Genomic DNA, 25,987 nt, shown 5'->3' with positions numbered 1-25,987 from the left:
GGAGAACGGTCAACGTCGCGATCCAACAGAACGTACTCCATACAAAGCGAGGGAAGTTTTCAGGAGAAACTGGCGGCAGGGCCTCTGGCGGGCGCCGGAGCAGTCGACGCTGAGTGCGCCGCGGCGACGCGGCGCAGGGATACGGCAGTGAGCACACTGCCCCTATTCTAATACACTGTACGCATGCGACAACGGCGAGCCGAGGAGCCGGCGTTGCGGGCAGAGCAGTGTCAACGTGGCAATGACGGGAACGCGTTCGCCGGGGCCAACGCCAGCTTTCGGCGAGAGTTTCTGGAGCGGCACTTTGCCTTCGGCTGCAACGAAACGTTCACGTTGAAATGGCGAAGTGAAACTCTGGCACCAATGGCGGGCGGACGCTGCTAACCCCGACGCCGAGCTAACTCGAGATATCGAACGCATGCGACAACGGCGAGCCGAGGAGCCGGCGTTGCGGGCAGACCAGGTACGACGCAGAGAACGACGTAACTGACGGCGCTGCCAATGGCGCACGCGCTTGGGTGGTTCGAGGAGAACGGCGTAACTGACGGCGCAGCCAATGGAGACGTTTAGAGAAACATGGGACGAACGGTTTTTCGTTTCGCCTAGCCATATTCGCTGCCCGCTCAATGACGGGCAGCGAACCCCGAGGCCTGGGAACTCGACACCCAACTTTGAGGGTATGACTAGCTTCACATGCCCCCCTGTTCCCAGTAGGGGAGGGGTCTTAAACTTGTATCTTAAATGCCCAATGGGAAAATGCTGCAACAGAAGGTCCCCCGACAGATGTATGCGGACGACATAGTGCTGCTAGCAGACAACGGAAGATATATACAGACAGCTGCGAATATGTGTGGCAACGCAGCAGTTAATCTAGGCCTTAGGTTTAGCACAGAGAAATCGGGAATTGTGATTTGGGAGACGAGTATTTATTATGGGAGACGAGTATTTACGTGGTGTCAGTTCAGCAAGTCATACCCATAGTCATACCCATAGTCAAGCAATATAGGTACCTCGGCGTTTACATAAGCGAAGGAAAGGCTTACTCAAGCACCCACCAATATAATCTCAAAACGAAGGGAAGTGGAATGCAGCAATTACGAAAGATAGGGCACTTTGGGCGCAACAGTAAATGTTAGGTGGTGCACTGAATCTGGAAAGGAGCAATGGTGCCAGTGCTAACGTTCGCAAATGCCTATCTGAGCTTAAAATTAGATATCTCGTCGGGCCTTGGTTGGGCCTGTATTGAAGTCAGAGAACCGCAGAGCAAAATTAGTTTTGACGAAAGGCTCAGAACATGGATGGATATAAATGGGCGTCTAAAGTGCACAATAATCTGTACCTGAAAAGCGTGTACGCAGAATAGAGGAAGAGGTCAAGAAAGTACAGCCAACCAGAAAGTACAACCAAGTACAGTGCAATTGAAAGTAGAAAGAGACAACCAGGAGTCATCAGAAAGAAAGTGCCAAACACAGACAATAAAGTGCACGCAAGGAATGTAAACAATAAAGACCATGGAGATTTACATGATTGAGAACAAATTAATGGGGAAAACTGGAAGATAGCACAAAGGGCAGCGCCTAGGTATTTGAGGGTCGAGGTGGTTGCCTAAGGGCCAAAACATACTGGAACGAATATTCGCAACAAGATGACTCATGTCTATGCTGCATGAAAGTTCGGGAGACCACTGAGCACATCCGAATGGAATGCCAAGCGATGCCCCCAGCGACACCCATAGGCAACGTACACCTTCCAGAAGCGCTTGGTCTAGGTCACTATTTGTCACCGCCCCGTTTCGAAGGGAATACCAATAAATAATAATAATAATAATAATAATAATAATAATAATAATAATAATAATAATAATAATAATAATTCTCATTATTATTATTATTATTATTATTATTATTATTATTATTATTATTATTATTATTATTATTATTATTATTATTATTATTATTATTATTATTATTATATAGCAATTCTCTTTACAACTTCACTGTCCTTGATATGAGAGTTCCTCGGATTGGTACACATACGCGAACGTCCTTTTGTAATTTTGTATATAAATATACCGTTAAGTCATTGTTCACCATATGAATGTGCTTGAACTGAATGTTAAGCTCAGGGCTAGATAGCGATAAAGCAGATTTTGCAAATATTTTTCCTTCTCTTATAGCATTCCGTTCAACAACGAGGTATTATTTTCGAAATTACATACGTTGTTGAAGAAATGGTATTGGTGACTTGACAGAAATGAGCTTGAACATTAATTACGAGCTAACATGGAGCAGCTTTCTCCAATGAAAAAAAAAAAACATTTGCTTTGAGATAAAAATTACTTTCCGCTCGCTACTCATGTGGCATGCGTCTGCATCATAAACGTTAGAGGGGCCTTGCGAACGCTCAAGGCGCAGAGGAACTATCGAATCGTTCTGTGATCATAGAGGTATCAAGAAAATGACTGTGTGAATAAATGAGATGTCCCATTACTGCTTATGTTTAAAAATTGCAATTTCTAAATGAGATCAATTGCGAACAATCGGAAATCTTTAACATCCTTTATCGAAACGAAGACAGTATAAAGATTCTCAATGTAAGAATGAGGCATTGAATACAAAGGCAAACCACTTCGCTGAATAAGACGCCTTGTTTTACATGTACAGGTAACTGAGCATAAACTCCATGACTGCTTAGCTCTCGAATGCCGCGAACGTAAAAAAAAATTGCTCTGGTTTCTTGACAAACCAACACAGAAATGTAAAACAAAGCGCGCAAGTTTGCACTCGGTCGTGCAAAGCTTAGGCACAGCGAAAGTGTCAATCCTCAAGTCTTACTGGCTGCTAGTGCTAGGTATTAACTTGGTTGCTGAAGGGTCTTAAGTTGGTTTACCTTAACTTGGCGGCCATGGCGTATGTTTCTTCGTCTAATTGGAGAGATATCCGGTAACATAGACCAGTAACCTAGACATGACTGTGGTGCTGATGGTCAAAGTATTGTTGGTGGAGTTATTACGGATGTTTCTATTTCGGGTTGAAGCCGAGAAGTAATGAAGCTTTCTCTAATGGCGGACTTTCTTTACTTGGAATGAAACTACAGATACAGATGAAATACAGCCTCAGAATATTTCCCGTATATATTGTTACGGGTCATTTCCGTCACCGATAGTCTGTTTAATCGACTTCTGTGCGTAGAGCAACTTTGCTAATTCGTTGAGCTTACACTTGAGGGCACTAAAAGCGCCGCGCGTTAGCTGGAAGTCACGTGGCATTTTGCTTTAATTTTTCGCACCATTAGAAAACGCTGGAAAAAGTTATTTAGGGCAGTTATCTTAGCACAGATGAAATAATCCGATGCTTCTGAACAAGCACTACAACTCTTGCATTGAGGATTTTTTGTTAGAGTTAATAAATAAAACGTAAATAAGTCATCTTAGTAAATGATGAAGCTTTCGCGGATTGAAAAAAAGCTGTCGCAGTTTCACCTGAAAGGCGAAGCATCAATTGCGATAGCAAATTTGTAGAGAGCTATACGGAGTAATGATATTAGCTTTATCAGCTGTATAAACTTGGACATGCAGCAGCACCGGCAACACGGAGAACTGTTGTCGATGCCGTCGGCGTTTTGTCCGCGTTCACTCAAAATGCGTGCGGCGTTGGTGACGGTTGCCGGAGCCTCTGATATGATGATAAGTGGTTCTTGAGGGAAAGGGAAAGGTTGGCGCTATCTTCTGCAGCCCTTGAGGGAGCACGGCTCAGCGCCAGAGCCTCTGATATAAATAGGCACTTGGTGCCGCAGCTAAACGTCGCCTCCCTTCCCTCCCCCTCCCCCACGGCCTCTCGCGCGTCGGAAGAAGGCGCGTTTGCTCTACATATATGGTGATTGTAAAGGAGGAAAGAGACGCCTACTTCTGCAGCCCTTAACGGAGCACGGCGCAGAACGCGCGTTTGTTCTCTGCCGTGCGTTCATTCCCCGTAAAAGCGCGCGCCCCTCGCGCTCTTTCACTCGCAGATACAGCGTTCGGCGCGCGGAGCCGATTTCATCCCCATTGACGTCATACGGAACCTCACGGCGACGGCGACGGCGACGCCGACGGCAGAAATCTGCTTTTGAGTGTCCATATAATTGCTATCGCAATAAAAATATCATCACATGCTTTATACGGCTCAGAACAATCTGCGCCAATACAACGCGCGTAGCGTCTAAGTTTGTATTTTTAAAGCTTGGATAAATTGAGCTGAAACAACCTGTACATACAGTGAAGTAGACGCGCGTTTGAAGCGCATGTAGGGAAGGTATTCTTGAGCAAAAATTTTCGGAGGCACCATTCCTTTCGCGACATTTCGCGCGCTGGGTCCATCGGCGCCTACCAAGGAGGTTAAAAAAATTTTTTTGACCTCCTTGGCGCCTACGAGCGACAGCGTTCCTGGCATGCCACAAACGCAGGCATGCAGGCAGGAGCCGTGTCTGTGTCTGGCGAGGCGAGCGCGCACCCGGGCTTGTGGTTACTAGGAAACGTGAACTGACGTCATCGCTACTGCTTCGGCGCATGCGCGACTAGGCACCGCGGGCGGCGTCGGTAGCAGCTCTGCGCGTTGCCTCGTTGGTGCTGCTACAATTTCTTTCTCTCTCTATGTCGCTCTCATCTTCGCTTTCCCTCTGCGAGCATGCTCTCCTTCCCTCTCCTTAACGTCCCATGTCAAGGCAACATGGCACAGCACGGAGAGGAGGCGCGGCACATGCCGCTCCGCGAGGTGGTTGCTAGGCAACGCAGTGACGTCATAGCTCGGCGAGGTTTTGAGACATCAGGCGCCACTTTTTACGGTTAGCTAGAACATCTTCGCTGTTAAAAAAGAACATGTACCCTATTTAAAGCCCCTTGGCCAGGTTTTATTGAAATGAAACTGTGCTAAATATTTATAAAATGCGCCAAACCAAGCGTTGATGGCAGAAATAACTAATATGCTCATAGAAAGACTAATAATTAACTGTACGACAGCAATGTGTACTCCTGAAAACGCTTATCGTCACGCGATTGGTACTACCTCCAATCAAATTACAAGAGGTGATATGCTGGCGATATTAACGCTCACTTACCCAAATCCAAAAAGACATCAATCTTCTGATCGATGTGCGGGTCGATGTGTTGTTCTTTCGCCGCAGAACCTAGTGAAGCATAAACAAAAAGATAACACATATGGTAACTAAATCAATTATATATATATATATATATATATATATATATATACAATGCCAGACAAAAGCGATTCTCGGTCCGGATAAATATGCACAGTGAAGTAGACGCGCGTATGAAGCGATTTATTGACGTTTCGGCAAGGGTCCGGCCTTCATCAGAATACAATGCATGGCGTCGGTACAGTTATTATACATGTGCATATCAGCCGAATGATATATGTTTACATGAAAAACGTATAAAATTGGCGAACAAAATGCGTGTCCCACGTTCTAAAGAACAGCTGATTCGTGTAAAACAGATGGCGTTTGCAAACACCAAGAGAGAGAGAGAGCAAGCGAGAGAGGAAAGGCAGGGAGGTTAACCAGAAGTCAGTTTCCGGTTTGCTACCCTGCACTGGGGTGGGGGATAAAGGGGTTGGAGAGAGTGCAAAGAGAGAGAGAGAGAGAGCGTGCGAAAGAAAAAAAAAAAAAAAATAAACAAAAGCAAACACCAAAAAAAAACGTCACCAAATATGTGCTATGTTACCAAGCAAAAACAAAAAAAAAAGAATAGTTACGTGCTAATAGGAATAAGGAAAACGAGGGAACATGTGACGGGCATAAAGACAGGCAACTCAATTTTCTTACACTTTCGTTCAAACCAGACGCGACTGTATCAAACTTATAGATAAGGAGGGATTCAGGGGCTTCTGTATCATAATTTGAACGAAATCCAGATTCAAGCAACTTAACTTTCAGCTCATCAAAAGAGTGGTCAGGGAGGCGCATGTGTCTTGAGATGGGCAGGCTGCGCAACATGTCAGCCTGGGATTTATGATTGTTAAAACACAATTTAAAATGCCCTTCTGTTTGTCCGTTCACATTTTTAAGCTGCATTTGATCAACACCCATTTAGATCGCACATAAACTTGGCGTATTGTTCTGCCTAAGTTCGCAAAATTGACCTCAGTTGTAGTTGCGCAGCCGCCTAAGTACTACACCGCCGATAAAACTGAGTAAAAAGGCTATAGACCACTTTCATGCGTATTCTAGTGGAAAAGGATCATTTAACGCACCCGTTCGGAACAGTGCCTACACATCACCGATAACACGCCCCTAAATTTTCCCACATATAAACAAGATACCTTGCTTAGCTCAACGAGGACACCGGAGAAACAAAATACGAATCTCGTATGATGCATGGAAACACATGGAAAAACGAGGGTTTAGTAGTTATCTGCAACACTTGCATTTAATGCAGGAAAGTGAAAGTATTGTGACGCATTGCGCTTCAAATTCTCCCTGTTCTCACGAAATCTTAAGTTCGTATTTCGAGCTGTTATTTTTATTTTAGGAGTCTGGTGTCTACTTAACTCTATGTACAGGGTGTTTCAGCTCACTTTATCCAAGTATTACAAGTACAAACATAGGCACTACGCGTGTTGCGTTGGCGCAATATTGTTCTGCGCCATCATGGATGGATGGATGGATGTAAAACTTTAATGAACGTCCTGAGGTACGCGACTCAGCGCGCAGCGGGCCGCTCCCACGTTGGGACAGCCAGGCCATGCCCGACCGCCGCATCGTGGGCCCTCTGGACAGCCCATAGTTGCGCCCGGCATCGGGGCTCTTGATAGCGGAGAGCTACTTGTCCTCATTTATTTGTTCCGTGCCTCGTAACGAGGGGCAACGCCAGAGCATATGGTCTAAGCAAGCGAAGTCATTGCAGTGCCTGCAAGAACTACTGGCATAAGTGTCGGGATAAAGCTTGTGTAATAAAGTCGGGCTGGGATACGAGCCTGTTTGCAATAATATGAGGGTCAATGCCTGCGCTCTATTTAACTTCTTGTGAGGAAGGGGAAAGTCTCTCCTGCCGAGATCCAATACCGTTGATCCAATACCAAGAACATACACCCGACCCACAACGAAGGGCGGAGAAAAGCGAGAGCGAAGGCAATCCTTGATAACATCAACCGTAACGAAACGCAAGTCCTCTTCGTTGACGCGACCAGATATTGGAATTGAGGCGCATACGCGGTCTCTGTGGTGGACGCCCATGGCTCACTCGTCAACGCAGCCACGGTGGTTACCAACTTCATTCACGAAGCAGAAGAAATGGCCATCGCGGTGGCCCTTCGAAGCTGCAAAGAAGCCTCCGTCATTTACTCGGACTCAAGAACAGCCATCAGAACCTTCTCGGCGGCCCTCGTCTCTAGGAAAGCAGCTACGGTTGTCAACAAAATCTTCCAAGAACCGGGAGGAGACAATCTCACGTCCCCACACGTCACATGGTTCCCGGCCCACATGGGCAACATTTCCGGACCTCCTGACTGTAATCCGAACGAGCGGGCACACCAACTGGCGCGAGAACTCACATTCCGCGTCTGCGGTCCGCCCCCTCGCTTCAACCCAGCCTGCAGGGATCTAGACAACAAAGACCCGCTAGTATGATACCACGAAATCACTTCATATCATAGGTTAGCACGAAGAATTTTTCCTTCTCCTCACCAAAACCTCAAAAAAGCACAGGCCGTCACTTAGAGACAGTTGCAGACTAGGACATACATTACACCAACAACACTAAGCAGGATCAACCCTGAGGTTCCTACTGCATGCCCACACTGCGGCCACGAATACAACAACTTCGAACACATGCTCTGGCTGTGCCCTGCCAACGCGGGCACGGACTTTCCTGACCAGTCCTCCTGGGACTCAGCGCTCAGAAGTAAAGAGCTCGTCGCTCAGCTCAAGGCTGTCCAGAGGGCCCGGGCCGTCGCCAAAGGACTCTGTCTACCGGCCCCGACCTGGGTGGAGCCACTGGATTGATTGGCGGGCCCTCCGGCCCCGCTTTAATTCTTTCTCCTCAGGACCTCAATAAGGTTCGTACTCACTCATTCTCCTGCCGAGATAAAAGTGCTGCGTAATTTCATTGTATGTTGTCGGTTGATCTCTGTTCTCCACCACTCCTGACCGGCCGGGGAGTTCTCCATGGTCGCGGAAAGCGAGACCTCGCGCCTTGGAGTAGGCCAGCTCGATGAGGTTTGTGAGGCCTCCCATGATGGATCCCATGTGAGCGGGGAACCACGTGAGAGTGTGGGTGGCAATGCTTTTGCCGTCGAGGATGCGACAGGCTTCTTTACACACGGCGCCAACGCTGAAGGCGCGGATGGCTGCCCTGGAGTCGCTGAAGATGTTGGCATCTTTCTCGTCCAAGAGGGCCAAGGCAATGGCCACTTGCTCGGCCGGACATGACGACGTGCTTCGTACCGAAGCTGCGTTAACGGTCTAACCCTTGTGGTTAATGCACACTACTGCGAAATGTTTGCTGTTGCCATATTGGGCCGCGTCAACGAAGCAGCTGCAGCCAGGGAGTTCTGTCGCCCGGCGTAGGAGCGCCACGGCCCTGGCCTTCCTTCTTTCCACGTTGCGCTGGGGATGCATATTGCGCGGGGCGGGGGATATGATGATGTGGTCTTTCTGCTCTTTCGGAAGGCCCTGGTAGGAGTCTTTGACTTTAGCCGGGGGGACGCCCATCTCCGTTAGGAGTCGTCTGCCCGCCGAGGTGCCGGAGAGTCTGAGAATTTGTGCCCTTTCTTGTGCTTCTGCAATTTCTTCCAGTGTATTATGAATGCCCAACTGCAGAAGTCGGTCGGTGCGCGTGTAGTGTGGTAGTCCGAGCATGCTCTTGATCCCCCTCCTTATCATGGCATTTAGCTTGTCTCGCTCGGCCCTCTTCCAGACGTGCATGGCGGCTACGTACGTAAAATGGCATAACAAGAAAGCGTAGACTAGCCTTATCAGATTCTCTTCACTCAGGCCTCTCCTTCTGTTAGCTACCCGCTTGATTAGACCGATGACGCAATCCGTCTTCTTTGCTAGTTTGTGAATGGTGATGCTATTTGTGCCCGCCCCTTCGAGTGTCATTCCCAAGATTCTAATGGACGTGACTTTGCGAATCGCATCTCTGCACTTGATGTAGAGATTATGTCGATTTTGGTGGGGGGTTTCCAGTTCTGTGGTTTGCGGCCCTTTCTAGTGGGGCTGTAGAGAAGGAGTTCCGATTTCTTTGGGTAGCACCAGAGTCCCGTGTCCGTTAGAAAGCGCTCTGTAGTGTCGACAGCTTCCTGGAGAGCGGCTTCGACTTGTCCGTCACTGCCTCCCGCACACCAGACAGTGATGTCATCCGCGTAGATCGTGTGACCGATGCCCTGGATCTTGCCTAGGTATCTCGAGAGGTCGACCATGGCGATGTTGAAGAGGAGCGGTGAGATGACTGACCCCTGGGGGATGCCTCTTCGACTCAGCTTCATTTTCTCTGATTCCAAATCTCCAGCCTTCAGGATGGCGCATCGTTTGCTCAAGAAAGACTTGACGAAGGCATGGAAGGACGAGCCCAGGTCGCGTTTGGAGATGGCGTCGAGAACGAACTCGTGACGGATGTTATCAAAGGCCTTCTCCAGGTCCAAACCAAGGATGGCTCTCGTGTCCCGAGTGCAGCGTTCCAGGATTTGGATCTTTATAAGCTCCATGGCGTCCTGGGTGGAGAGGCCTGGCCTGAAACCTATCATGTTGTGAGGGAAAAGGTCGTTGGTCTCGATATACTCGGCAATTCTGTTATGGATGGCGTGTAAGGCCACCTTCCCCACACATGACGTCAGTGAGATGGGGCGGAGGTTGTCCAAGCTCGGCGGTTTACCGGGCTTTGGGATGAGTATGACCTTCGCCACTTTCCATTGTTCCGGTACAATTCCCTCCTCCCAAATGCTTTTTATCTCATTTGTGAGAAACTCGACTGATTCGTCCTCTAGGTTTCTGAGAGCCTTGTTGTTAATGTGATCAGGGCCGGGTGCCGACCTACCATTGAGGTCGTGTAGGGCGCGGCGGATTTCACTGCCTATGAAATTATTTTTTCAATCCGTGAAGCTACGTAATTAACAATGATTACTTAATTACCTTTTTAATTATTAACTCTGGCAAAAAATCCTCATTACGAAATTTGTAGCGCTTGTTCAGAGACATCGGACTATTTCATTTCTGTTAAGATAACTGCCTTGATAAATTTTTTTCCGCCGTTTCTTTCAAGTGCGCGAAATATTAAAAAAATACCACGTGACGGCCTGCTAACGCGCCGCGCTTTTAGTGTCTGTCCTCAAGTGTAAGTTGAACGAATTGGCAAAGGCTGCTCCAGGCACAGAGGTTGATTGAACAGGCTGTCGGCGACGGGACAGGTCCGTAACAATATATTGTAATGAATGATTCAAGGACTTCTAAGATAACTTTTTATTGGGGGCTAACTTGTGCCCGGCAAGTAAATAAATTAGGTAACTGCAGCGTTCCAAGCAGGAGATCAAGAAGCCTTCTTTTCCTCGAGTGGCGCTTCACTTCCTATTCTTTTGACAACTGTCACATATATCCGAGTGCGTGCGGCGAATACACGTGCCATTACATCTTCGTCTTTGTTGTTCTCACTAATACGCCGTTGTCCTCTTGGAGGGCGCACGAGCCTGCGCGCGTTATTTAAAGACGGTTTTTGTCTTGCGTCATTTAAGCGCCGCTCGAAGAAATGAAGGCTTCTTGATCTCCTGCTTGTAACGCTTCAGTTACCTAATTTATTTACTTGCCGGGCACAAGTTAGCTCCCAATAAATAGTTGTCTTAGAAGTCCTTCAATCATTCGTTACAATTCTGGTGGAGGTGCGGGTCCCATTCGAGTTGAACAAAGCAGCCCTGAGCCACGCCAACTCGGACCCATCGAGCTCACGCCTGTCCACCAGCTCACGAGCCGTCGCCTACGTGGTGAGCGACCCGAGTTTTCTGTTTTGCCGGAGTCAACTAGAATAGCAGCAGCAGCCAATGCCGAAATGACATCCCAGACCGCCTCAACCCATGTCGTTGATCAGCCGATGACGCCTAAGCCTTTCCACGGCGACACTTTTGAAGACACCGAGGACTGGTTAGAAGGCTTTGAGCGTGTGGCTGACTACAATGGAAAGGACGAAAACCGAAAGCGCCGCAACGTTTACTTCGCGTTGCAATACTCTGCACGAACGTGGTTTGAAAACCATGAAGCTGCCCTCCGGTCGTGGGATGACTTCCGATGGGAGCTGCTGGCTACGTATTCGAGCACAGACCGCAGGGAAACAGCTGAAGCCGCTTTGCAAGCAAGAAGCCAACGAAACAACGAAAGCGTGGCAATGTATGTCGCAGATATGTCCCGCTTATTTCGCCGGGCCGATCCGAGCATGAGCGAGAACAAGAAGCTTCGGCATCTGATGCGCGGTGTGAAGCAGGAGCTTTTTGCCGGTTTGGTTCGAAGCCCTCCACGCACAGTCGCCCATTTCCGCGCCGAGGCGATAACTATGGAAAGGACACACCAACAGCGAACGAAGCTCTACAACCGCGATATGAATGTCGCATCTGTGGACGCCATATCAGCGGTGTTCGGCAACGGCGTCGATGTCTTACGAGAACTCGTTAGGTCTGTGGTTCGAGAAGAGATCCAGAGACAACAGCTGAAGAATGGCCCTCCAGGGGCCTCTTGATTGGCAGAAGTGGTTCGTGAAGAAGTGAGACAAGCAGTCCGCGAACAGCACTCACAAGCACAGCCACAAGCGTCGCCAACGGTACGGCCGACAGTATCGTACGCCGAGGTATTCAGAGTGATATGGGGTTTATTGGCGTTTAATCCCGTTATGTCCAGCGCAAAGAGCACCCGAGCAGTTCCAGCGAAACGCCAGCGCGAAGCAAAACCAGCGATACGAATCCTTTCGTCTTTCTCTTCCTCACTTCAGGAACCATGCGACCACATCGATGCTTGTGCTAACTTCGTCATTACAATGGCCCCACGAGAGAAGACTAGCCATCCTGGCGACTCACGGTGACGACACGATAGAGGGATCGTAATACGGTTTAAGCCGGCTGACGTGCACAGTCTCGTGACCACGACGCCGCAGATCGTCAGACAGCGTGAGAGGTTCGACCACATAGTTTACAGCAGATGTACAGGCGACGATCCGGTAGGGTCCGTGGTATTGATCCAGCAGCTTAGACGAAAGACCAGGAACGTGAGGCGGAATCCACAACGAGACGAGGGAGTCGACACGGAAAGTGGTAGGGCTCAGGTCGTTGTCATGTCGATTCCGCTGGTGGGCTTGACCTTCCGTCGTGAACGTACGGGCAAGTTGGCGGCATTCTTCAGCATACCTGGCTACATCTGATATAGGTCGATATTCAGAGGCGTCAGGTTGGTATGGCAATACTGTATCGAGCGTGCACGAGGGTTCTCGTCCATACAATAAAAAGAATGGTGAAAAACCTGTGGTCGCTTGAGTCGTGGTATTGTAAGCGTAGGTGACAAAGGGGCGAACCATGTCCCAGTTGGAGTGGTCCGACGCAACGTGTGCAGTGAGCATGTCGCCAAGACTGCGATTGAAGCGCTCAGTTAATCCATTGGTTTGCGGATGGTACGCGGTTGATGTACGGTGCACGACGTGGCACTCGGCAAGCAGAGCTTCGACCACTAGGGAAAGAAAGACACGTCCTCTGTCACTGAGGAGTTCTCGAGGAGCGCCATGTCGAAGCACGAAATTGCGCAGGATGAAGAAAGCAACCTGACGTGCTGTAGCGGCAGGAAGGGCGGCAGTCTCAGCATATCGGGTGAGATGGTCAACACCAACGATTATCCACCGGCTTCCAGACGTAGTGCATGGGAGTGGGCCGTAAAGGTCGATGCCGACCCGATCGAAAGGCCGCGCAGGGCAAGCTAAAGGCTGAAGAGCGCCGGTCGAGCGTTGCGGAGGAATCTTGCGTTGTTGGCATGCTTCGCAAGCACGGATATACTTTAGGACAAAGCTGTACATACCGCGCCAGTAGAAGCGTTGGCGCAACATTGCGTAAGTTTTCAGCACGCCTGCGTGAGCACTCTGTGGGTCGGCATGAAAAGCAGCGCCGATGTCGGGGCACATGTGACGAGGTATTACGAGAAGCCACTTGGGACCACCCGGTATATAGTTGCGGCGGTATAGCAGGTTGTCTCGCACGGTAAAATGAGAGGCTTGACGGCGGAGCGCGCGGGAGTGCGGATTGGCGGTGGAATCCGACAGAAGGTCGAGAAGGGCAACAATCCACGGATCCTTTCGTTGCTCCGAATGCATGGACTCGACGTTGAGCGCTGATAGCGGTGTACTCTGCCGGGAGAGACGCTGTATCGGGGAGTAGAGGAGAGCGAGAAAGGGCGTCTGCGTCAGAATGGTTGCGGCCAGACCTGTACACCACTTGGATATCATACTCTTGAAGCCGGAGGGCCCACCGACCGAGGCTGCCCGAGGGATCTTTCAAAGTCGACAACCAGCAAAGAGCGTGGTGGTCCGTGATGACATCAAACGGGCGGCCATAAAGGTAGGGTCGGAACTTGGCAAGGGCCAGGCACTCTTTCTCAGTGGTTGAATAGTTGGTTTCGGCCTTTGTGAGGGTTCGGCTCGCGTAGGCGACAACATACTCGTGATAGCCAGGCTTCCGTTGCGCGAGCACCGCACCAAGGCCCATGCCGCTTGCATCAGTGTGCACCTCCGTAGGCGCCCGGGAACGTAGTGCCGGATAATCGGAGGAGCTGTGAGCAGCTGGCGTAGCGTCTGGAATGCGTCATCACATTCACGAGACCAGTGAGACATGTCGGTGCCAACGGTGAGAAGTCGCGTCAAATGTGCGATAACGGTCTTGAAATTGCGCACAAAGCGACGAAAATAAGAACAAAGGCCGATGAAGCACCGGAGGGTCTTCAGTGACGTCTGCTTAGGGAAGTCGTCGACAGCTCGAAGTTTCGCAGGGTCAGGGAGGACGCCGTCTTTGGACACAACGTGGCCCAAGATAGTCAAGGTGCGAGCTGCAAAGCGACACTTTTTGATATTCAGCTGAAGACCAGCGTTCTTAAGACATGTCTAACCTTCTTGGAGACGTGAGAGGTGCGTCGAGAAGTCTGAAGAAAACACGACGATGTCATCAAGGTATCATAGGCAAATGTTCCATTTGAGGCCGCGAAGTATGTTATTCATCATGCGCTCGAAAGTTGCGGGCGCATTACAGAGCCCGAATGGCATGACGGTAAATTCATATAGCCCGTCAGGGGTGACAAACGCTGTCTTCGGTCGATCGCATTCGGCCATGGGAACCTCCCAGTAGCCACATAGTAGGTCCAATGACGAGAAGTACTCAGCGCCTTGTAAACAATCGAGTGCATCATCAATTCGGGGTTAAGGGTAGACGTCCTTCCGTGTGACTTTGTTTAGGCGGCGGTAATCGACACCGAAACGAATAGAACCATCCTTTTTTCGCACTAGCACAACTGGAGAAGACCACGGACTCTGGAGTCTGGCATGGTTGAACGACGCCACGCTCGAGCATGTCATTCACTTGGCCGTTGATTATACGACGCTCCGCCGCTGAAACGCGATAGGGGCGTTGTCTAAGGGGAGAGTGGGACCCGGTGTCGATGTGGTGGGAAACACTGTTCGTATGACCCAAGGCGTGTTCCGTACAGTCGAAACGAAGAACGGAAAGTATCTAGGAGAGACAGGAGTTGCTCGCGGTGCTCAATGGAAAGGTTGGCGTCAACGCATGAATCAAATACTTCCGTAGCCAATCGGGAGCTTTTCGGAAATGGTGTCATGGCGTCGAGCGAAAAGCCAGAAGAGGAGCCAAGCTCGTCCAAACACTCAGACATGTCAATAGGTTCGACACAGCCGAGGCACTCGTCGCGAAGCAGAGTCAGCGGGTATTGGAACGGGTTGTCCACTAGCATTATTGTTATACCAGCGGCTACGTCAAGAACGGCGAATGGAAGTGGTAGAGATTTGCGGTGAAGAAAAACAGATGAAGGCGTGAACAGTACCGAGGCGTCGGGCGCCGATGGACACAACAAAGCGACTGGTGTTGAAGTGCTTGGTGGCAGATCAGTATCGGCGGCGACGATAATCTTTAAGGGGCCGGGAGAGGCGGCAAGCAGAGTGGTGTTAACGACAAACAGAGCAACTTCCGCACGGGCATAGTCAATGACGGCATGGTGGTGCGACAGAAAGCCCCATCCCAGGATGACATCATGGGAGCAGGAAGGCAGAACAAGGAACTCAATTGTGTAAACTACGTGCTGAATAACGATCCTATCGGTGCATGTGGCTGAAGGTTCGATGGGCTCCGTGGTGGCAGTACGAAGTACAAGGCCAGAAAGTGATGTGGTGACCTTCCTAATCTTACGGCAAAGAGTCTCACGTAGGACGGAAACTGCAGCGCCCGTGTTGATGAGTGCGAATGTAGCGGCTCCTTCAATCTGTATTTCTATAATGTTTTGCGGTGATAGCAGAGGTCTTGGGCATTTCGACAAGCGTGCAGCTCTGGCCTCCGAAGCTGCAGCATTTAATTTCCCTCGGAAGGCGGGCGACGACGCATCGGCGATATCGAATGGTGACGCGGTGATGGTGAACGACGGGGGCTGAAGTTCTGATGAGCGGTCCAGGATTTCAGCGATGGGTTCGTATAAGCATGCTGGTGGGATGCAGGTACCTGTGGCTCAACGACGACGTCCTGACGCAGCAGGCGACGGCAACAAAAGCGCGCCACATGTCCCGCGATACCGCACGAGAAGCATATCGGCCGATTGTCCCGCGTGTGCCATGGGTCTTGCGGCCGGAAGTACTGAGGGGGCATTTGAGGGACAGGGAGAAGAGCTGGGCGCGGTGGCGGCGCCGAGTAGGGGAGTGTCGTTGGTCTAGGACGCGACACAACTTCAGCGTACATCAAAGGTGCAGCAATCTGAGCTGGTGCAGCAATCTGTTGGACTGGTGGAAGGGCCTCTGCAACCTGCTCGCGGATGGCCTGCTGCACGGCCGAGGACAAAAGTTGCACATGCTCCTGGGTGAGAGGGAGCAGTGAGAGCTGGCGGGCCACCTCTTCACGAATGAAGGCTTTGATCTGAGGCAGCAGAGACCCGTCATCAGCCTGTCCGTGAGCAGTCACCAAACTGGAAAGGGAGGCCACTTGAGGAACACTTTGGCGGGCGAGCGCTCGTTGCCGGCGTAATTTATCGAAGCTTTGGCAATATGTGACTACGGCTGCAACGGTGGTAGGATTCTTGGCCATGAGCATCTGAAAAGCGTCGTCATCAATGCCCTTGAGGATTTACTTAATCTTATCTTCCTCAGTCATCGTTCGGCTCACGCGGTTGCAGAGATCTATGACGTCCTCAATGTAGCTAGTGAAAGTCTCGCCCGGCTGTTGCGCTCGGTGGCGAAGGCGCTGTTCTGCGCGAAGCTTTCGCACCGCAGGACGGCCAAATACCTCCGCGAATGCAGTCTTAAAGTCATTCCATATCGCAATGGTTGCTTCATGGTTGCGGAACCAGAGGTGGGCGATACCCGCAAGATAAAAAATAACCTTGGTGAGCTTTGTCCGATCGTCCCATTTGTTGTGGTTGCTCACCCGTTCGTACGACGAAAGCCAGTCGTCGACGTCGGTATCAGCGGTGCCACTGAACACAGCCGGGTCTCGTTCACGAACGGCACCGGAGGTGACTTGCACAGTTGACGAAGTGGGTCGCTCACCGGCGTCGTCTGGCATGGTCGTGGGGGTAGCGGAGGGCAGAGTGCGGCTGCGGAGTTCCAGGGCAAATTGTTAGGATAGTTAGGATACCCAGCACCTCCACCAAATGATATGGGGTTTATTGGCGTTTAATCCCGTTATGTCCAGCGCAAGGAGCACCCGAGCAGTTTCAGCCAAACGCCAGCGCGAGGCAAAACCAGCGACACCGATCCTTTCGTCTTTCTCTTCCTCACTTCAGGAGCCATGCGACCACAGTGACGCTTGTGCTAACTTCGTCATTACAAGAGGAACGCCTGAACATACTTTCGTCACGGCACCTACCCATGTAACGAACCTCAGTTCACGCCGCCTCCGCCTGAGACGAAATTCCGGAAGGCTGACATATGACGCACTCCTGATAGAATCCCACTGTGCTACCACTGCGCCGAAGCAGGCCATCTTTACCGGATGTGCGAGTACCGCAGAGTGGGACTTTGGGGTTTTCCCGTAAACGCTCCTTGCCCAAGAAGCGGTGAACACCCTTTTGAAATCCGGGAGTATTTGTCAACTCGACAAAGCCCTCATACTTCACAGCAACACCAACCTCGGTCAACAGTACCAGTGCGGTATCGATCACCGAGCCCGCGTCCATCCTGATGCTCCCAGAGGCGACGTTCCGAAAGCCCGCGTCGGGAAAACTAATACCGGTGACCTGTGGAGGTAAGGCCGCTGTCGACGCAAGAACAGTGCCTCCAACGCTGACTCCGAAATGTAACGCCAGACGCGAGAGCAGTTGCGGAAACAGTGACGTTACTTCCGATTTGTGTGTGGTTATAGACGGCTACGAAATTACTTCTTTAGTAGACACAGGCGCAGACCATTCAGTTATGAGTAAAGAACTTGCCAGAAGACTGAAGTGCTGACTCCTTGGAGAGGACCGCAAGTTAGAACAGCCGGAGGACACCTTATCGACCCGGTGGGCAAGTGCACTTCTAGAATTGGAATACGTGGCCTCACATACGTCGCTACTTTTATTGTCCTGTCAGAATGCTCGAGGCACTTAATTATTGGAATGGAATTTTTGCAGGCGAACGGTGCAGTAATCAACTTGCAAGAATTTTGTGTGTCGTTCTCAACGAAGCACGCCATCGCTACATTCAAGTGTGAAGAAAAAAACCACAGCATATCCACGGGGTGAATGATGATGAGTGGGCGAAGCTCCGGAGGGAATCATCGGATTTCCCGCTTAAGGGGACGCTAGCACAAACGCGTTAGAAACGTGCAGTACTCTCTAGTAAGGGGGAGCGGCCACAGCGTCTTACGCAGCCATTTACACATGCCGGAACGTGCACCGCGTTTGCCGACGCCATCACATGACTGCTGAGAGAGTATACCCCCCGTATTCATAAACGCTCCTCGACTTGAACTTGACTTGCCACCGCCTTGGGCAGCGCGTTCGAAACGCGTTGAAGGTAAGGCGGAGAGGCCCACAGCGTCTTACACCAGCTTCTTACACGGGCCGTAACGCGCTAGCACAAACGCGTTAGAAACGCGCTAGAAACGCGGCCTTTCGTTAATGTTGGGTATTTATTGCCATCGTGGTGCGTGTGTCTATGTGCACTTCGTGGCGTAGTGGTTAGCGCCGCGCGTTCGGAAGCGAGGGGTCCCTGGTTCAATTCCGCGCTACGGACAGAACTTTCGGAATTTTTTTTCATAAAACGCCGGAAGCGTTCTCCGGAAGCCGGAAGCTGGCTTCCGGAACCGAAACCGGAAGTGGAACCGGAACCGGAAGTCGGCTTCCGGTTATACTATACGTATACATATATATGTATATATGGGTATACATACATATACGGACACACAACGCCATCTATTGAGCAATTCATAAAACTAGACGTGGCTACCTACTACGACGGGGACGAACGGGTGCCGCTATAAGGAGCTTCACCCCTAAAATTTGATGCGCTCCAGATTGTAGACGACGTCATGATACCCCCAAGATCCAGCATAGCTGTCGCCGTAAGAAGCAACGTATTCAGCGACTATGAAGGAATAGCAGACAGTAACACTGGCATTTTACTCGAAAAAGGTATCTGTATGGCCAGAGGTCTTCTTCGGCTGCGTGATGGGTGTTCGAATGTCGTTATCATAATTTTGGAAATGAGGTCCAGCATATTGCGAAGGGAACTGTCATTGCCCACCTTAATGATTATGTCCAGATTATGGATTTGAACACTTCCGAGGCTGCACCCTTCAAGTCTGACAACGTAGACTCCATACTCGCATCCATCAAGATCGAAGCAGCGGTATCACCGACCCAGAACCAGCAAATAGAAAGCCTTGTACGAGAATTCGCCACGTGTTTCTCAACGTCATCCCAAGTTCAGAGAACATCCATCGCCAAACACCGTATCATTGTCGGCGAAGCTGTCAGGCCTATTTGCCAGCATCCCTACCGAATGGCACCGAAGGAGAGAGAGGTCATCAGAAACCAAGTTGAAGAAATGCTGAGAGACGACGTAATTCAACCGTCGACCAGCCCGTGGGCTTCACCCGTGGTGTTGGTAAAGAAAAAGGATCAGACCTTGCGCTTCTGCGTGGATTACCAAAAGTTGAATGTCGTCACAAAACGGGGTGTTTATCCACTTCGAGGATCGATGACACACTTGATAGACTACGGGATGCGAAATTCTTTTCCTCTCTCGACCTCGAAAGTGGCTACTGGCAGATAGAAGTGGACGAAAGAGATCGTGAGAAGACAGCGTTCGTCACACCAGACGGGCCATACGAATTCAAGGTACTTACATTCGGCCTCTGTTCCGCACCTGCTACATTTCAGCGGATGATGGACACTGTACTATCCGGGTTAAATTGGCAGTCCTCTCTTGTTTAACTTGATGATGTCGTGATTTTTTCTACCACCTTTGATCAGGATGTCGAACGACTACGGACTGTGATCAACGCTATTAGTTCAGCAGGGCTGACGATAAAGCCACAAAAATGTCACTTCGGCTTCCATGAGCTCCTGTTCCTCGGCCATGTGATTAGTTCTGAAGGCATCCGTCCGTGAATAACGTCCTCTACAAAAGAAATTTTGAGCACAACACAGAGAAATTCTTACTCGTCGTTCATTCATCCTTGCAATCCGAAATCTTGGAAGCCTGTCACGATGACTCATCCGCAGGACACCTTGGAGTGAGTAGAACATTCGCTAGAATCCATGCCAAGTACTACTGGCCAAAGCTATTGAGTTCGGTGCAGCATTATGTGAGAACATGTCGGAATTGCCAAAGACGCAGAACGCCTCCATTAAAACCCGCAGGCCTCCTTCAACCAATAGAACCCCCAGAAGACTCATTCGAACAAGTAGGAATGGACTTCCTTGGTCCATTTTCGACATCGTCATCAGGGAAACGACGGATTGTAGTAGCTACTGATTACCTAACCCGAAATGCCGAGACAGCCTCTCTAATCAATTCTACAGCCATTTAAGTGGCTAAATTCTTCATCACCAACGTGGTACTACGACATGGTGCCCCTGCAGTTATTATCACGGACCGAGGAACTGCATTCACAGCGGATTTGACGCAGTCCATTATGCAACTAACTCATGCCAGCCACTGGAAAACAACTGCCCATAACCCTCAAACAAATGGGTTGGCTGAGCCGCTGAACAGGACGCTGACCGATATGTTGTCGATTTACGTAGACTTAGAGCACCGTACATGGGACAAGAAACTACCATATGCAACATTCGGTTACAATACCGCATTGCAAGAGACCTCTCAAGTGATGCCATTTAAGCTTGTTTTTGGCCGAACAGTTACCACACCCTTAGATGCAATGCTGCCGGTAAACGACAGTGCAGAACAAAACCCTGAAATCAGCGAATTGATACGGAGGGCCGAAGAAGCACGTCAGCTGGCGCGACACTGCATTCAACAAAGACAGCGCATTGACGCCGACCGGTACAACTTGCGGCGAAGAGAAGTCGAGTATGCACCAGGTCACAGAGTGTGGGTGTGGACTCTCGTACGGACGCGCGGCCTGTCCGAAAATCTTCTGCGCCGTTATTTCGGCCCTTACCGATTACATCGCCGCACTAGTCCCTTAAACTACGAAGTTACGCCGGAAGGACAAGTGACCTCATCACGATCACGTCGCACATAAACTGTGCATGTGGTCAGAATGAAACCATATTGTGACAGGCAGTGATTGTTCTACCAAACACCTCTACTCAGTGCCATATATACCACCTTAGTATGGACAACAGCTTGTCAACAGTTTCGCCACTTTACGCATCGGGACGATGTGTTCTTAGAGGGGGAATAATGACGCAATACAAAAACCGTCTTTAAATAACGCGTGCAGGTTCGTGCGCCGTCCAAGAGGACAACGGCGTATTAGTGAGAACAACAAACACGAAGACGTAATGGCATTGTCATTCGCCGCACGCACTCGGATATATGTGACCGTTGTCAGAAGAAGAGGAAGTGAAGCGCCGCTCGAGGAAAAGAAGGATTCTTGATCTCCTGCTTGAAACGCTGCAGTTACCTAATTTATTTACTTGCCGGGCACAACTTAGCCCCCAATAAATAGTTATCTTAGAAGCCCTTGAATCATTCGTTACACAATCAACATCATCATCAGCAGCAGCCTATATTTATGTCCACTGCAGGACGAAGGCCTCTCCCTGTGATCTCCAATTACCCCGTCTTGCGCTAGCTGATTCCAACTTGCGCCTGCAAATTTCCTAACTTCATCACCCCACCTAGTTATCTGCAGTCCTCGACTGCGGTTTCCTTTTCTTCGTATGCATTGCGTAACTCTAATGGTCCAACGATTATCCATCCTACGCGCTACATGGCCTGCCCAGCTCCATTTCTTCCGCTTAATGTCAACTAGAATATCAGCTCTTCCCGTTTGTTCTCTTATCCACACCGCTAATTTCTGGTTTCTTAACGTCAGGATTAACATTTTTCGTTCCATCGCTATTTGTGCGGTCCTTAACTTGTTCTTGAGCTTTTTTGTTAACCTCGAAGATTCTGCCCCTTATTTTAGTACCGGAAGAATGCAATGATTGTACACTTTTCTTTTCAGCGACAGTGGTAAGCTCTAAGTCTGGATTACGCAATGCCTGCCCTATGCACTCCCACCCAATTTTATTCTTGTGTAAATTTCTTTCACATGATCAGGGTCCCCTGTGATTAATTGACCTAGAAATAACGTACTCCTTTACAGACTCTAGAGGCTGACTGGCGATCCTGAATTCTTGTTCTCTTGCCAGGTTATACAACATTATGTTTGTCTTCTACATATAATCCTCAACCCCACTCTTACACTTTCTCGGTTAAGGTCCTCAATCATTTGCTGTAATTCATCCCCATTGTTGCTGAACAGGACAATGTCATCTGCCAACCGCAGGTTGCTGAGATATTCGCCGTTGATCCTCACTCCTAAGCCTTCCCAGTCTGAGAGCTTGAATATTTCTTCTAAACATGAGGTGAATAGCATTGGAGAGATTGGGTCTGCTTGCCTCACCCATTTCTTGATAGGTGTGTTTGTATTTTTCTTGAGGAGAACCAAGGTTGCTGTGCAATCCTTGTAGATATTTGCCAAGATATGCACATATGCCTCCCGTACTCCTTGATTACGCAATGCCTCTATGACTGCTGGTATATCTACGGAATCAAATGCTTTTTCATAATAGATGAAAGCCACATAGAGAGGGTGATTGTACTCCGCAGATTTCTCTATTACTTGAATTGCAGTGATTTGGGCTTGTTGGTGTGACATCGTGAGGCTTAAAGCGCATGAAAAGACAAGGACATGCAGACTAACCAGACCAGGCCTGTCTCACAAGTGCAAGTGCAAAAAGAAACATCAGGACCCGTTTGTTGAATGTGCGGGAGGAATTGTTTACAACCTTCCTTTAAAGCGTGCGAAAAATACGTGGGACAACGCGGAAGGTGCCTCAACGAGCGTTTAATGGAACACCGGTATAATGTAGAAGAAAAGGGGGGTGGGTTCCTTGAAGCTCACTGCAGGCATTGAAAGTGCGCTGATGCCGGGGCGGATGATGGTGTCCGCTTGACGTGTGCTCCAGCATACAGAGACTGCTCCATCGTGGGAAGAGCACCAGGAAGATTAACTCGCAAATTTATCGAAGCAGAAATGATTGATAGGCTTGAGGATAACTATTTCAAAACCACCAATTCCCCTTTCCCACAAAGAGTTAGCTTACCTGCGTAATGGTGTGTAAGGTATTTTTGTAAACGGCGCATGTACGATGATGTATGCGAAAAAGTTGTATATAAAGTGTGGGTCCTTTGCTCGAAATACGTATTGTTGCAAGTTGGTGCCTGTGTGTGTCACGTCTTCCTTCGTCCTTGTCTTTTCACGTGCTATAAGCCTCACTCTATTACCTGATTTATGACAAGGATATGATCCTTCGTTGAATATCCCTTCCTGAAGCCACCCTGTTCCCTTGGTTGGCTTAAGTCAAGTGTTGCCCTTATTCTATTGCAAATTATTTTGTTGAATATTTTATACAATACTGAAAGCAAGCTAATGGGTCTATAATTCTTCAATAATTTAACGTCTCCCTTCTTATGGATGAGTATAATATTGGCGTTCTTCCAGCTTTCCGGTCCAGCTTGCAGTAGTCCAAAGCATTGCGTATAAAGAGCCGCAAGCTTTTCAAGCATGATATTCCCTCCATCTCGGAATAAATCGACTGTTATTCCATCTTTGTAGCAGCTTTTCCCCTGGTCATATCTTTCAAGGTCATTCTAAGTTCATCACTAGTTATAGAAGGAGCCTCTTTCCCATGTTCATCACTACTTTGAATGAAAGTAGCTTGGCTGCTCTGGGGACTATACAGGTCAGTATAGAATTCTTCCACTGCTTTTACTATGTCATGGAAATTGCTAATGATATTACCCTGCTTATCCTTCAGTGCATACAATTTGCCTTGTCCTATGCCAAGTTTTCTTCTCACTGATTTCATGCTGCGTCCATATTCTACAGCTTCCTCAATCTTTTCCACGTTATAATTTCAGATATCCCTTACTTTTTGATCAGTTTCGACAGTTCAGCGAATTCTATCTGACTCTCTGGAGTTTGACATTTTCATGTTTTGCCGTTGCTTTTTTAGGTCCTTTGTTACTTGGGAAAGCTTACTTACTGGTCGCCTTGGTGCTTTACCTCCCACTTCAATTGCTGCTTCTGAGATCAACCTAGGTTACGGTTTCATTCATTACCTCTATGTTGTCTGTAACTTCCTGTTCTAAAGCTGCATATTTGTTTGTGAGCACTAGCCTGAATTGGTCTGCTTTTACCCATACTGCGTCTAGGTTGGCCTGTTTATTCATGACGAACTTTATTATTTCTCTCGTCAAATTGAGAGAAATCCTAGACCTCACTAACCTATGGTCACTGCACTTTACCTAACACTTCTACATCCTGCACTATGCTGGGATCGGTAGAGAGTATGAGATCTATTTCATTCCTTGTCTCTCCATTAGGGCTTATCCAGGTCCACTTCCTGCTGCTGCGCTTCCTGAAGAACGTATTCAATATTAGGAGCCTATTCCTTTCCGCGAATTCTACCAACATCTCTTCCCTAGTGTTCCTAGAGCCAATGGTGTAGTCCCAATTGCTTGCTCACCATCCTGCCTTTCCCCCACTTTTGCGTGGAAGTCGTCTATGACTACAGTATACTGAATTGGCACCTTTTTCATTGCTAATTCAACATCTTGAATAAGCTGTTCCATTTCTTCATCATCGTGACTGGAGGTTGGGGCGTAAGCGCTTACTACCTTCATTCTATGCCTCCTAGTCAGCTTTATTACGACTGCTACCCTCTCATTAATGCTGTAGAATTCCTCAATGTTGGCGGCTATGTCCTTAGTGGATTCCAAGTCCTACCCCGTATTCTCTCTTATCAGGAAGACCTCTGTAGCAGAGGCCGTGGCCATCAGTCAGCATTGCATAAGCATCAGCGGGTCTTCTAACCTCATTAAGGCCAATAATATCTCAGGCAATGCCTACTAATTCCTCAAACAGCCCTACTAAGCTAGCCTCATTTGAGAGCGTTCGCATGTTGAACGTTGCCAGGTTCAATGTCCAGTGGTGGCCTGTCCGGACCCAGAGATTCCTAGCACCCTCTGCCGCCTCGCAGATCTGACCGCCGCCTTGGTCAGGTGCTCCGCAGCCGCTGGGGACTGAGGGCCATGGGTTAATTGTAGGAGTCATGAGGAAGGTAGTGGCCGAATGCTTCACCAGGGAGACCAATTCCTGTTCTGGTGAGGGAGTGACTGTTAAAGCTTAGTGGGCCTTCCTACTTTGGTTACACCTGGACTAGTATAGTCACACTAGCTCTCGGCGATATCTTTTTGTCGGTGTCAGGCGCCACTCCATGCCTGAAAATGTAATGGACTGGAGGAGGATTCGAACTTACGACCTTCAGATTAGAAGCCAGATGTTCTACCTCTGCTCCACGCCACCACTATATATGCCTATACAAACCAATATATACGTGAAATATTGTGAGGCTGCATTTCATTCTGTATCTGTAGTTTCATCCCGCCAGTAGAGAAAGCTTCACTACTTCTAGGCTTGAACTCAAAATAGAGGCATCCGTATTAACCCCACCAACAATACTTTCACCATCAGCACCAGAGTCAGGTCTAGTTTATTGGTCTTTGTAGCCTGAAATCTCTGCCATTAGACCAAGAACCCTAAGGTATGGCTGCTTACGTTTCCCCTCTGGACGAATGCATATGGAGGACCATCTACAATGCCTACTGGAACGAGACGCCATTGGAAATCCTCGACAGCTTCCTCCAGTACAATCCCGAGGGTCCTGTCGTAGTGACTCGCCGCCTGAAACAGACCACCTCCAACGTTGTCACCTTTGCAGGGACCAAGGTACCCCGGTCTATCTTCTTCCGAACCGGTCTCATCATCTGCCAGCCCTTCTATATCCGCGTGGCGAAGTGCTTGAACTGACGGCAAACAGGCCACTGTACCGATGTCTGCCCCAAGCCTGTGACCCACCTCTGTCGCCGATGTGATGAAAATCGTCCATCTACTCAGGAACCGACGTGCACACCAAACTGTATCATCTCCGACAGCACCGGGGAAAAGAAGAGCAAACACCGCTTTATGCATCCCAACCCCAAAAAGGCTAACACATCTTCAACCGAAGGCGATGCACAAACCACCAATCAGGCACCCATGAGAAA

General features: G+C 49.2%; 1 protein-coding gene across 1 annotated transcript in view; it reads right to left on the bottom strand.

Annotated features, from left to right (window-relative positions):
• LOC119448860 (uncharacterized) overlaps positions 1–25,987 on the bottom strand; it is a 62,127-nt gene that overhangs the window by 15,508 nt on the left and 20,632 nt on the right. Inside the window, exon 3 of the mRNA XM_049666529.1 lies at positions 5,095–5,163. Within this exon, the coding sequence (XP_049522486.1) occupies positions 5,095–5,163 (69 nt within the window). The remainder of the gene's footprint in view (positions 1–5,094; positions 5,164–25,987) is intronic.

This window comes from Dermacentor silvarum, chromosome 4 (assembly GCF_013339745.2).
Source record: "Dermacentor silvarum isolate Dsil-2018 chromosome 4, BIME_Dsil_1.4, whole genome shotgun sequence".
NCBI lineage: Eukaryota > Metazoa > Arthropoda > Arachnida > Ixodida > Ixodidae > Dermacentor > Dermacentor silvarum.
This window is presented reverse-complemented; position numbering and strand designations above follow the sequence as displayed.